Source organism: Syngnathus floridae, chromosome 20, assembly GCF_059516105.1.
Source record: "Syngnathus floridae isolate MCC-2025c chromosome 20, RoL_Sflo_1.0, whole genome shotgun sequence".
In the NCBI taxonomy this organism is placed as follows: domain Eukaryota; kingdom Metazoa; phylum Chordata; class Actinopteri; order Syngnathiformes; family Syngnathidae; genus Syngnathus; species Syngnathus floridae.
The window spans coordinates 3,013,349-3,025,261 of NC_142432.1; the positions used below are offsets into that span (position 1 = coordinate 3,013,349).

General features: G+C 43.4%; 2 protein-coding genes across 5 annotated transcripts; one reads left to right on the forward strand and one right to left on the reverse strand.

The window, feature by feature from the left end:
- Positions 1-403: 403 nt before the first annotated feature.
- On the reverse strand, positions 404-3,331 carry sec22c (SEC22 homolog C, vesicle trafficking protein). Its single transcript, XM_088363717.1, has 7 exons — positions 3,101-3,331; positions 2,383-2,585; positions 2,052-2,215; positions 1,778-1,957; positions 1,583-1,701; positions 1,444-1,509; positions 404-1,374 (listed from the first exon to the last, which is right to left on the reverse strand). The coding sequence occupies exons 2-7, from the start codon at positions 2,562-2,564 to the stop codon at positions 1,174-1,176; spliced, it is 912 nt and encodes a 303-aa protein (XP_088219843.1). The 5' UTR covers positions 2,565-2,585; positions 3,101-3,331; the 3' UTR covers positions 404-1,173.
- Positions 3,301-11,806, forward strand: nktr (natural killer cell triggering receptor). Of its 4 annotated transcripts, XM_088363712.1 has the most exons (17): positions 3,301-3,447; positions 4,066-4,144; positions 4,580-4,654; positions 4,860-4,967; positions 5,094-5,138; positions 6,120-6,207; positions 6,929-6,958; positions 7,034-7,179; positions 7,268-7,487; positions 7,556-7,726; positions 7,806-7,893; positions 7,999-8,147; positions 8,222-10,687; positions 10,757-10,834; positions 10,918-10,977; positions 11,057-11,158; positions 11,313-11,806. In XM_088363712.1, exons 2-17 carry the CDS (start codon positions 4,087-4,089, stop codon positions 11,380-11,382), a joined length of 3,954 nt encoding a protein of 1,317 aa, XP_088219838.1. In that variant the 5' UTR covers positions 3,301-3,447; positions 4,066-4,086; the 3' UTR covers positions 11,383-11,806. The 4 variants fall into 4 exon arrangements, with proteins under 4 accessions (XP_088219838.1, XP_088219840.1, XP_088219841.1 ...); XM_088363714.1 differs by lacking the exons at positions 3,301-3,447; positions 4,066-4,144; positions 4,580-4,654 and adding an exon at positions 5,622-5,646 and having other exon boundaries at positions 4,888-4,967; XM_088363715.1 differs by lacking the exons at positions 3,301-3,447; positions 4,066-4,144; positions 4,580-4,654; positions 4,860-4,967; positions 5,094-5,138 and adding an exon at positions 6,468-6,493.
- Positions 11,807-11,913: the final 107 nt, after the last annotated feature.

Genomic DNA, 11,913 nt, shown 5'->3' on the forward strand with positions numbered 1-11,913 from the left:
GATTTATTTATTTTCAATTAATATTAAGTAAGCGGTGTTCAAAATGGATGGATGGAGATGTTAGTATTAAGCTAGCAGACCTTTGTTGGAGGGTGAGACCAGAAATGACCAAAATCCAGAAGGTATGTATCATTCCTATTATTTCGATGAGATTCATCATATCTTCATAATACTATAAACAGATTCTCCAGTCTTCTTCAGAGCCGGAAATAAGGAAACGAGCAAGCGGGACCATCAGCAGAGACAAAGGGGCGTATATCCTGGGATTCCCTTCTCCAAAGACCACCAATGGCAGCAGGTAACATCTAAAATTTGTATTGTATAAACAAAAGAATCTGTTTATAGCATTTCCTATTGTTTCAACATAGAGGTGAACTATTTATTTCAATAAAAACGTAATAACTGAGGAAAATAGAAACAAAAACTGATTTATTGATGAAATGTCACTTAAGCCACAGCAAATAAATAAAATAAAAGCCTGAAATGGCAAATACATTTGGCAATTACCATGATTACTAGTAAATTACTTCCTAATGAAAAAATACATTTGGGAGAAAACTGCAACACATTTAAATGTTTTACAATCATTCTTAAAACATTGATGACATCTTATATTTTATTTTGTCAACAATGTGGACGGCAATTTACAGTCAAGTAACGCTTGTACCAAAAACGACTGCATTTTCATCCCCCCCAAAATAGCTGCCACTGCCCAGTTAAAAACAAATTTAGGTAAAATATATCTACCTATTCAAGACTTTTAAATTAAATGTGCCTTTAGTTTAATTTTTTTTAACAAAAATCATAATAGCATTAAAACTGTATGTTTCTAGTATAACCAGGTTATAAAACCCTAATGTAGAGAAACATTGTTCTTACTAAGACTATATAGTATGTAAGATGGACTCTGATATGCAGCATATTTTTTTTAAAAAAAGTAACATTAAGACAATTCAAATAAGATTCTATCCTTCAAATCAGTGCTTTTATTTTCTTAATACTTGTGGCTTAGGATTCCTTCCACCTTTTTGAGGACGGATATCTACGTGTAAGTATTTATAGGTGTCCCAAAACCCGTAAACACACTCAAAAGCGCGCCCTGGAAGGTTACAAAAAAATAGCCCATGGCACCCGATATAAAAAACAAAGTGCAATACAAAATAGACTGATTCGTCACACCCCACAGTCGTGGTTCCTGTCTTGGACTTTACGACGAAGGATGAGGACGGTGGATAGCGAGGCCACGGCAACGTGGAAAGCGATCTGCCAGGTGTTCCTTAGCTCGCGCAAGATGACGTTGCATAGAACGATGGCACTCAGTAGGCTGAGGGACTTTGCTGCTTTTAGGCGAGAGTGGAAAACGTACAGGTGGCACTGTGGGGATGGGGGGGAAAAGCACTTTAGGAAAGACGTGGCATATTAATGTGACTAAAGTGCATTTACCTGAAGCAGGCAGCAGAGGAATGCCACGAGGAATGCTACGACGTTCCACACGCCGTCGTAGTCATCCTGCGTGAAGAGAAGCCCTCACATATTGGTACTTTAGCCCCTTTATAAAAACGAGTCAGTAACTGGCTAGTACCTGGAATGTGTATTCTATAAGGTGCACGCCTCGGATGATGTTCAAAGACGCACACATGATGTTGAGGACCAGCGAAAGGATTCCAGGAGCCGTCACTGGTTCCAGTTTGACACTCTGGCCTGAAAAATAAAGACTAAATCATATAACATAAAATAGCCCAGTATTAGGATGTATAGCAGTGATGGGGAATCATACCAGAAGTGGCTGATTGCTCCACATGGCCATTGGCAGAGCCATTGGTAAGCTCAACGTCTTCCAGGTTGAGAACCTCTGGTGGGTGGAGCCTCAGGTCTTCCTGGACTTCTGCTAAAGTCACCTGCAGGGCCGGGCCACCCTTGTAGTTGTACTGTTGCTTCAGTTTCTGAATTGTGCAGTCTGCGGAGGACATGGGGAGGATGATCATCTCTGAAGGTCTCAAGAATACAAAATTACGGCAAACACAATGCCCCAATTTCTCTTCCACACTTACCAAATTCCAAAAATGGATATGGTCTGTCTGCCAGCGACACAACACTGTGATTGTAGCAGGCTGTGAATTCCCAGCGCAGGTCTTCCAGGAAGCAGAAGGCCATCGCGATGGGAATGCTGCAGTGGCACACGCTCATGTAGGATACACCTTCTGAAGACACCATGCTGAACAGGCATGAAAAAAAAAATCTTCATACGGTTTTTAAAAATTGGAAAAAAGACGCAGATCGTGGTTAAAAAAAAAAGAAATTAGCTGCGCATGTTGTTTCCCAATATTACCACAAGAGGGCGCTGTTTCTCTGTTGCAGTGAGCTAGCTAGGTGTGGACTTACTATATATTGAGCTCTTGGCCCTTGACTGCGGCTCTTTCTGGAAGAAGTGCTAATGCCTTGCTGATGGTCTTGAGCTGCTGCTTCCTCTCCTGCAGCTCTCGGTTGTGCTCAAAGTCGGTGGAGGCGGATAGAGGGAGTCCATCCCTCACCCGCACCACGAAGGCAAACAGGATCAGAGACATGATCCATCAGTGCGTTTCGGTCTGCATGGATGGGAAATGAAAAGACAACACTGACAAGAATGAAGGTTGTCTTAAATCATCATTACCTTAATAATAAATAACACTGAAATTGCACTGTTGCTAATATTTAAAGTCATTGCATTTTAAAAAGTAAACAATATGAAAAATGAGGACTCCCCAAGTCTTAAAAAATAAATAAAATGCATTAAAAATATTCCAAATATCACTACGAGCATTGTTACATTTAGTAGATGCATATGGTATTTTCATAAAAATTGGGGAAGAAAAAAAATATGTTTTGTTCTTTTAGCTGTCAATAAACTTAATAAGAGGCCCAGCTCACTCATAAGCACCGCACAGTTCAACTTCTTCAGTTGACAGATAAAAATAATACTAGGACTCAAGCAGAATTCACTAACTATCCAATACATAATTGGTTTGAGACTTCATTTATGAGGTGGGATTCATAATATTTTCTTTTACTGAATATAATGTATGCAAGTTACTGAAGTAACTGGGGCAAAGTTGCACCTTACCTCATGATAATAAAGGATTTCATTCTGCACCTTGCATTCTGTAGCTTACTTAGACGATTACGCCGCCTGTTTAAATTAGCACTGTAATGTCGCGAGTTACGTGTGTAATATTAATTTTTGGATTCCCGCAAGTCGAAAGAGAAATTCCGATAAGCTTGTTATTACATATTAGCAGCTAACAAGCTATGACAAGCAGGAGCTAGCACAACAAATAGACCTACGCAGTACGGCAACCCGAGAGGGACAAAACACAGAAGGCATTTTGCTTAAGACGGCTCTGCTAACGAGTTAGCATAAGCTCCTTCCTTCGGTGACTTCACTTAATTGATCTCGCTAGTGCTACACAGGTTTGTGCGCTAATATGTATTTATGATCTTATATATGTGTAATTTGACATGCCATGCTGTTTTGGTAGTCACGAAAACACGTTAGGTTAGTTAGCATTGACTCGCTTAGCAATCGCTTTGAACTGTCGATAGCGTTAGCTCGTGCAAGATTTGAATTTGTGTTACTGTTTTGACAGTGTTTGACGCAACCGACTGAAATTAAGCGTGTCGATAGATACAATCGTGTCGTGATCGTGGATTTTCAGGTGACGTTATATTATAGCGCAGCACTTGTTGATTTGGCGTGATCATCTCTAATGTAGCCTTCATGGCTCTGCATGTTCTTTCTAAAATGGAGGCTTGTTGTTGTCTATAATTTGTGGTGAGGAAAACAGAATGTGATTTATCTGTTGATCGATTGCAATTACATGAAATCGGACAATAAAGGCACATTGGTTGGGATTCATTCAAGTGTAAATCCGGCCCTCTGTTCCTGCATCATCACCTTTCCTCCTCCCATCTACCTCCACCTCCTCCCTCACTCTCATCTGTCACATTTTTCAAACTGCTCCCCGTCCATTAACACGGGCAAATCTGAATACAAGTGTATTTATATTTTCTGTGCTTCCATTTTTTTAGGTCACCAGGTCTTTGATCACAATGGGGGTGAAAGATCGCCCTCAGTGTTACTTTGATGTGGAGCTCAATCGGGAGCCTGGTAAGAGCTGGAATGCATGTTATATGATGTTTATGTATTTTAGGGGTTCCCAAAATCTGATGACCACGGATGTCTTCATAACAGAAGTCTTTTTCTTCCAAAGTTTGATCATTTGGATTCTCCATTACAATGTGGCGTGCAAGCCCTTTATCACTGCACCCAGCTTTAATTTCCTTCTACCATCCGTATGAATGTACTAACAAGACCAGTTTATTCACCTAAGGCTAAAAATATTTTATTGCAAGGGAGGGACTTAATTACCTCCGGCTCCAACTGTGTCACTTTTGAACTTCACTTTTTTTAAGACCAATTTAAATTCTTACAAAGTTCTGTTCTCCACCCATGGTTGTTCTTATTGTGCTGTAATTAATGAAGATGGCAACTAATGTGGATTTTTCCGAACATGTTCCTACTTGTTTTTCTTTTGTGTCACAGTTGGGCGAATCGTCTTTCAACTCTTTTCTGACATGTGTCCCAAGACCAGCAAAAATTTTCTCTGTTTGTGTACTGGTGAGTTGATCACTTTTTTTTCTCATACAAACATTGGTTGTCTTTAGTTAAAGCAAAAGGTGAGTAACCCAAGACTTCATCTCGAACAATTAGCCCTCTGTTCAAATGAAATACCTTTGGGGTGGGAGGTTGGTTATCTCAAATTCATTCTTTCCCTTCATTAAGTAGTTCTCCTGTGTGAGCTCCTTTTTTTTTTCCCTTGCAGGTGAAAAAGGAGCCGGCAAAATAACAGGGAAAAAGCTGTGCTACAAAGGCTCCACATTTCACCGAGTTGTAAAGAATTTTATGATCCAGGGTGGCGACTTCACTGAAGGTGATGATACTTTCTTGTTTAGTCGGCTCAAGCAAGCAATTCACTTGGGTGTTTTCTTGACACATGAGTTCACCTGGAGGTCCTTGCGTCGCAAATTTTAATCTGGACTATGTCACCTCTTCACAGGAACCGGAAGAGGAGGAGAGTCCATTTATGGTGGCTACTTTGAAGGTAATTGGCAATCAAATGATCAAATTCCCCCGATCTATTTTGTCTCTTAAATGTTGAATTCAAACCAAAGCAATTTAAGCATGAACAAATTGTTGCATGCAAATAGTCGGTCATTCTGATGTCAGAATTCCCTAGTTGGAATTGTGCATTTTTTTCTTGGCGGAATATTTTATGTACACTACCGGTCAAAAGCAAGAACGATTATGCTGTCGAAAAACCACTGGCATTTGTTAGTGCTACGGTGCGAGGTCTGCTTGCCAAAGGCTGAGCTGCACTGTATTTGTTTACTTAGTTGCGTGTGGCCCTCGACTTCTGACCGGTAGTGTACTTCAATTTCCCTGCTGGCCTTAATGCCGCCGCTTATGTACAATTTGGGCTATAGTCACGCTTTATGGGGATTTTCTTGACCCAGCATGGAGAGTAGGCGTTCTCTTTTTTGAATCCCTTGGCTAAAATTCTCCAACGTTATTCTTTTATTTGTAGAGGGGTCTTTTGCAAAAATGAGAAGGTAAGCCCATGTACACATGCCCACACTGTCCCCTCCACCACCAGCACCACCAAACCATATTTGTACCGCAAGTGGGTTTGACAGGGGAGCTTTTGCGTTCCCTCTTGCCTACGCCTCTTCCCGCACACGTTTCTTTTTTATGTTACATTGTTAAAAGCTGCAGTGGCCTTTACAAGGCTGCCACCACGCAAACACTTATTCCTCCCCATAATGAATCAATTTGATTCTATTTGCAAGTAAATCATTTGAATAATGTGAAGCAGCAGATCTTTAAACCACTTTCTTGTGGACGGGCTCGTGGGCGAGACCATCACGAGGTTTGACGGATGACACAATTGCTTTCAATTTTTAGCGTCTGTTGCATATTTTGTCTTCGGCTCAATATTCATATTAGCTCACGTTGCTGTGTTGCGCTCCTCACACAACGTCCCACCCCCCCACTCGCCCCCTCTTTGTTTTTCTCTATCTCACAGATGAGAATCTCACTCTCAAACACGACCGGGCCTTCCTGCTGTCCATGGCCAATCGTGGGAAAGACACCAACGGTTCACAGTTCTTCATGTGAGCGTCATTCCGTGACCATAAACCCCCCCTCCCAAAATCACCCATTCTAATTACGGATTTAATAGCACATTGTTATCATTGCTTTTAAGTATCACTTTTGCTGTCTTGTCCCTTAACCTGCTTGGGCGTCGAACCCCCACCCTCTTCTGTGTGTAGTTTAGAAATGCTAGTACAGAGAAACATCGATTCAAACCTTTTTTTACCCACAAATGTGTTACATTTCTTCTCTTGCCGTTTTTTTTGTGTAAAATTTACAGAAACTCTAGCATCCTGCTCTTCCAAGGTAATGTGTCTCCAAGGCTGTGCTTCTCTCTTCTCTTCTCTCTCCTGAGTTTTACCATGTAGTTGTAAATATAAACATTTTGCAGAGTGTTTACTTTGGATGTGAACGGTAGTCACAAATGGCTTGAGGTGACCTATTACAGGGAAATCTCCACAGGCAATATAAAAAAAAAAAATGTCCAGAGTTGTCTGGGAAAAATTGTTGAAAATCTAATTTGCCGTTAAAAAGAAAGAAAATTAACAGCCTAAATTCACAGTACATTTGCAATCAAATCTCTCCTTGCGCAAATGGTCTTTGTATCTTTTCCCATCATAAAATAACACCGGCTCTGTTGACGTCCCCTTTTGGTTCTCAATCATGTTCTCTTTCTTCTCTTTTGTTCGGTCCTCATCTCGCCGTCGATTGACGCGTCTTGCTTGGCTTTTGCACCAGCAGCACAACCAAGATGGCGCCTCATCTTGATGGGTATGTTGTTTTTTGTAAACCTCTTTGTTTAGCGACAGACACATGAAACGTCTTCCCCTTTTTTGCAAACTCAAGAGTCCACGTCGTGTTCGGCCTCGTCATCTCCGGCTTTGAGGTGATTAAGAAGATCGAGGGGCTGAAGACCGATTCAGCAAGCCGGCCGTACGCTGATGTGAGGGTGGTGGACTGTGGACAGCTGATCATCAAGTCAGCAAATGATGGTAAGGCAGACATTCTCAATTAGGGATGATTTATTTATTTTAATAATAATGCAAGGATATCCGCATGATGATTTTTTTGGTCTTTTAGTTCTGGAAGGCAAAAGGATCAGGGCATCCCATTCCGCTGACTCTTCACTCAACTCCTCTGACTCGTCATCACCAAGCTCCTCTTTCGGGGAGTCCGAGAGCGACTCTGAAAAATCCAGACGTCGCAAACATAGGAGACACAGAAAGAATAAACACCCCAAAAAGCGGAGGAAACTGGCCAGTGAAGAAAAAAGTGTTGACTTTGAATTTTCCAAACAAAGGTGAAGTTACCGTCACATGAATCGAATCACTGTTTGCTTGATTGGAGTTTAAAACAATTCCTTTGTAGCTCTGACAAGCTCATTGAAGAAGAGATAGGAAATGCTGATATGGAAGGCGAGAAGGAGCACGGCGGGAAGAGAGAAAAGCCCGTCGTCCGACCGGAGGAGATCCCACCTGTTCCCGAGAACCGTTTCTTGCTGCGGCAGGACATGTCAGCCCAAGAGAACAAAGTGGAGACGTCAGTTACCATTGGATTCAATTCTCATCTCCAAATTGCTTATGTATAAAAGTGTGATTTTTGTTTTTGCATTTCCCAGAGTTGAGAAACAAGAACCTACTCTTGAAGCCGAACAGAAACCAGCAGTCTCAAAGTCTGGACGAAAGATCAGAGGCAGAGGAACAATTGTATGTTGATTCATGTGATCATCATAAAAACGTATTCATCATTTTTGAACTGTTTGGAGCCATGTTGTTCCTACTTTGTGTTAGACCTTGTCGATTTGTGCGCAGAGGTACCACACGCCCACTCGGTCTAAATCTCGATCTGCATCGGTGGGCGAGCGAGGCAGCAGTGAAACTCCACCCCACTGGAAAGAGGAGATGATGCGGACTAAAGCGTATCAGCCTCCGAGTGTTGAACGATGGAGCAAAGGAGACCAGTAAGATTACGTAATAAAAATATAAAACATCATGTTTGAGACCCACCGAACTGAAATAGCTGATCCTTATGCAGATGGGACAACAGAAGTGAGTCTGCATGGTCAAGGTCCTCCGAGCGTTCGTCAGGCCGAAGTTCAGAGAGGTCCAGCCCGCCACAGCTCCCTAAAAAAAAGAAAAGAGCCAAACATAAGAAAAAATCCAAAAAACGTAAGCACGGGAAGAAGAGGAGCTCCAAAAGCAAACATCAAGAGCCTTCAGCATCAACAGGAGAAAGGTCCCCCTCTTCAAGAAGGTCCAATGTCAGAACATCTCGCTCTAGATCTCGTTCTGGTTCAGGTCAGCGTCACACGAGAGGGCGGTCGTCTATGTCCCGATCTTACTCCCGATCGCGCATATCCAGTCGATCCAGATCTCGGGCGAGGTCTTATTCCATATCCAGTTCTTATTCACGATCCAGAAGCCCATCCCGCTCTCGAAGTCGGTCTCGTTCTAGATCCCGGTCCTATTCTCGATCTCGATCCAGACACAGGTCCAGGTCGTTCACGCCAAGCCGAAAGAGGAGTTTATCCAGATCTCCAAGAAAGCAGAAATCCAGCAAGTCAAAAGCAGACACCACCATCCATAAACCCGGGAAGCTATCTGATAGCAAAGTCACACCTGCATCCAGAATGCCAACTGTCCCAGCTCCAGAAAATGTCGCTGTGATCCCACTCAGCGATAGCCCACCTCCCTCCCGGTGGAAGCCAGGTCAGAAGCCCTGGAAGCCATCCTACATCCATACCCAGGACAGCAAGGTCCAAATACCTTTGTTAAATATTCCTTCTGTGGGACAAGCTACTTCAGAGAATGCTCCAAGCTCGGTTCTGGAGAAATGTGAGCCGAGTGAGTCGCAGAAGGACAAGAACGTCACACAGTGCTCGCCCAGCAGATCCTCTAGGAGCAAGTCCTACAGCCGCTCAAGAAGCCGAAGCGTCAGCAAGTCGGGCTCCAGATCCCGTCACAGCAGCGAATCAGACTCTGCACGCTCGAGGCACAAGAAGAAGAAATCCCTTGACAAACATTGGAAAAAGTATTACCGATCTCTGATGAGGGTCAAGAATATGGACAAGTACCTATCAGGTGCTCAAGACGTCTCTTCAGAGAAGAAAGCAGCTGTCGAGACAAGTCCTGATAAAGCTGTCGAGACAGGAAGTAAAGAGCATTTGGGAACTCAGGATGAAATGATAAAGAATAACGCTTCATTGCAAGTGGATAGCTTTAATAACAGATCTGGATGGGACAGTGATAGCGATAAAGCCAGCCAAAGCAACAGTGATTTCCTCTCAAAGGATCGTAAACCATCTGGCCACAACCCTGACAAGAAGAGCTCCGGCCTTACTGGGTGGAATTCGGATAGCGACCCAGAGAACATAGCCACCAGGGCTCTGGCGCTATCAGAGAAAGAAGAAGGTGAGGCCAGTTCTGAATCAGAACGGGAAGCCGACAAAATGGCCTCCAACTCTGCAGAAGCCGCAGCTGCCGATGCTTCCAGCCCGGCGCGGGCGAGCCCGGAGAAGGCTGCCAAGCCAGAGAAGCACAAGAGCAAGAGGAAGTCCAAACGGAAGCGCAAACACAAGAGTAGAGAGGGCAAAAGCGGGTCTCATCACATGAAGGACAAGAGCAAGCGACCCAAAAAGAAACGTCAGAAGCTGAAGGAGACTTTTCATTGGCAGCCGCCCTTAGAGTTCGACGAGGAGGACAATGAAGATGACTCAAAGAGGGAAAAACATAGCCCAAATGCTGCCGTTTTGAAGAAAGACCAAAATTCTTCAATTGATAATCTTAATAGAGAGGAAAACAAGGGTCCGCTGAAGGTCAAAGAATATAATCATAAAAACACCAAACTGTCCGAGCCTCATCATCAGCCCAGGAACAGTGCTAACGCATCCGGTGTCAAAGAGCTAAACTCTCTGGATGATATGGACATCTGTACTCCCGAACATGACACTGAAACCACAGTTGAAGCTGAAGTGGCTCAGACCCCTGAAAAAATCCTAAAAACTACCTCCAATTTGCCCGCCAAGGAAAATAAGAGTGCCCTGCCTCAGCTGCAAAGCCCGGAACAGTCCACCACAGATACGGCCAAGCCAACCAGCACTGCCATTAATTTCAAATGGAGGCCCTTGAAAGGAATGGCTTCTCTACAGAATATGAACACAGCGCAGCTCATGACCAAAAATATGCACGCCCAGCAGAGCCAGATGTCCAATGTTCATGGAGTGCGAATGGAGATCAAGAGCAAGAACAGGGTCCGACCAGGGTCGCTCTTCGACGAGGTCCGCAAGACGGTGCGGCTCAACCAAAGGCCGAGGAACCAGGAGAGCTCCGGCGAGGAAAGCTCCCCCTCGGCTGGAGTCAGCAGAGATAATTCCCCGAGAAAGTCACGCTCAGCTAACCGGAGGTCCCGCTCGGCTTCCAGTCAGCGGTCTCGCACCAGAGACTGGTCGCACTCCTACAGCAGGTCCAGGAGTCGATCACGCAGCTCCAGCTACTCTTCCAGGTTACAATCAACATAGTGCTAATGTCTGATTTACAATGAATCTAACAAATCCTGTTTTTCCACTTTCAGAAGTCGTAGCAGAAGTCGAGGAAGACACGGGCGCGACCGCTCTCGCAGCAGCACATACAGAAGCTCCAGGAGCCACAGGTACGCCCGAATTTCATCAACTGTGATTTGTCAATTAAGATTTTTGGATGTCTCAAACCTGCTTTCCTCTGTCCTTATGTCAGCCGAACATACAGTAGAAGTCATACCAGAAGTCGCTCCTATAATTACCGCAGGAGATCCAGGTAGGTTTTTTTTTTTCGTGAAACGAGATGCCTTTGTACTTAAGATATCAAAATGGACTTTTTTTTTTTTTCATCAAAGGTCCGCCTCTTACGAGAGCTATTCCAGCCGGAGTCGAAGCGTGAGCCGGAGGCGAGGGCGCCGCAGAAGCGACAGCTATCGCAGTTCAGACCGCAGATCACGGTAAAAGGATTAATTCCTCAAAGAACTGAGATTCGTCTTTTTTCTTCAATCAACAAATATATATTTATTTATTTATTACCAGAGGGAAAAAATGATCCTCATTAATAATGTATCAGAATAGCTAATGGCTGTTTTTCTTTTCAACCCTGCACAGGTCCTCACGCTCATCCAGTCGCAGTTGGTCCGGGCGACGAAGTCGCAGTCGGAGCAGCCGTTATAGCTGAGACCAATCATTATCAACGACCCATCACTTTCTGTTACAGGCCAGTTACCCCAAGAGGGACGAAGGCTATCACGCCATTTTGCACAGTGCTCCATGATTGTGCTACATGCTTGGAAATAAATTCAATAGATCAAAAAGAATGTAATGTACATAAAACCAATGAAGAATGGCTTAGTCATAGACAATTTGTATGGTAATCATACTTAAAGGGAAAAATGTTTATCAGAAATATGTTTGTTAGTGATGTTTTTATTTTAAAGTTCCAGCTTTCATGCGTTCGGATTGGTTGGCAGTTTTAATCAACGTTGTTGTTGTTGTTTTTTGGATGACTGTCATGAGTTTTGTAACTGTGTTGAAAGTATGGATAATATTTTGGGGGGTTATGATCAATGGTGGTATTCAATAAATGCCAATGTCGCTCCTGAGTTTCTAAACTGTCCAATGCTGCTCTCTAGCGGTTAAAGGTGAGTAATACAATAGTTTCAAAAACTATCATGGCAGAAAATTAACTATGATGCACCTCAGTTGGTGT

What these genes read in the sequence shown, in the direction of transcription:
- sec22c (XM_088363717.1), bottom strand. Translation starts at nt 2,564, where the DNA reads ATGTCTCTGATCCTGTTTGCCTTCGTGGTGCGGGTGAGGGATGGACTC. An exon ending in ATATCCATTTTTGGAATTTG is followed by an intron (nt 1,958 to 2,051) that starts GTAAGTGTGGAA and finishes TGTCCTCCGCAG; the next exon opens with ACTGCACAATTCAGAAACTG. An exon ending in TCCTCTGCTGCCTGCTTCAG is followed by an intron (nt 1,375 to 1,443) that starts GTAAATGCACTT and finishes CCATCCCCACAG; the next exon opens with TGCCACCTGTACGTTTTCCA.
- nktr (XM_088363712.1), top strand. Translation starts at nt 4,087, where the DNA reads ATGGGGGTGAAAGATCGCCCTCAGTGTTACTTTGATGTGGAGCTCAAT. An exon ending in TTATGGTGGCTACTTTGAAG is followed by an intron (nt 5,139 to 6,119) that starts GTAATTGGCAAT and finishes TCTATCTCACAG; the next exon opens with ATGAGAATCTCACTCTCAAA. An exon ending in TTTGAATTTTCCAAACAAAG is followed by an intron (nt 7,488 to 7,555) that starts GTGAAGTTACCG and finishes ATTCCTTTGTAG; the next exon opens with CTCTGACAAGCTCATTGAAG.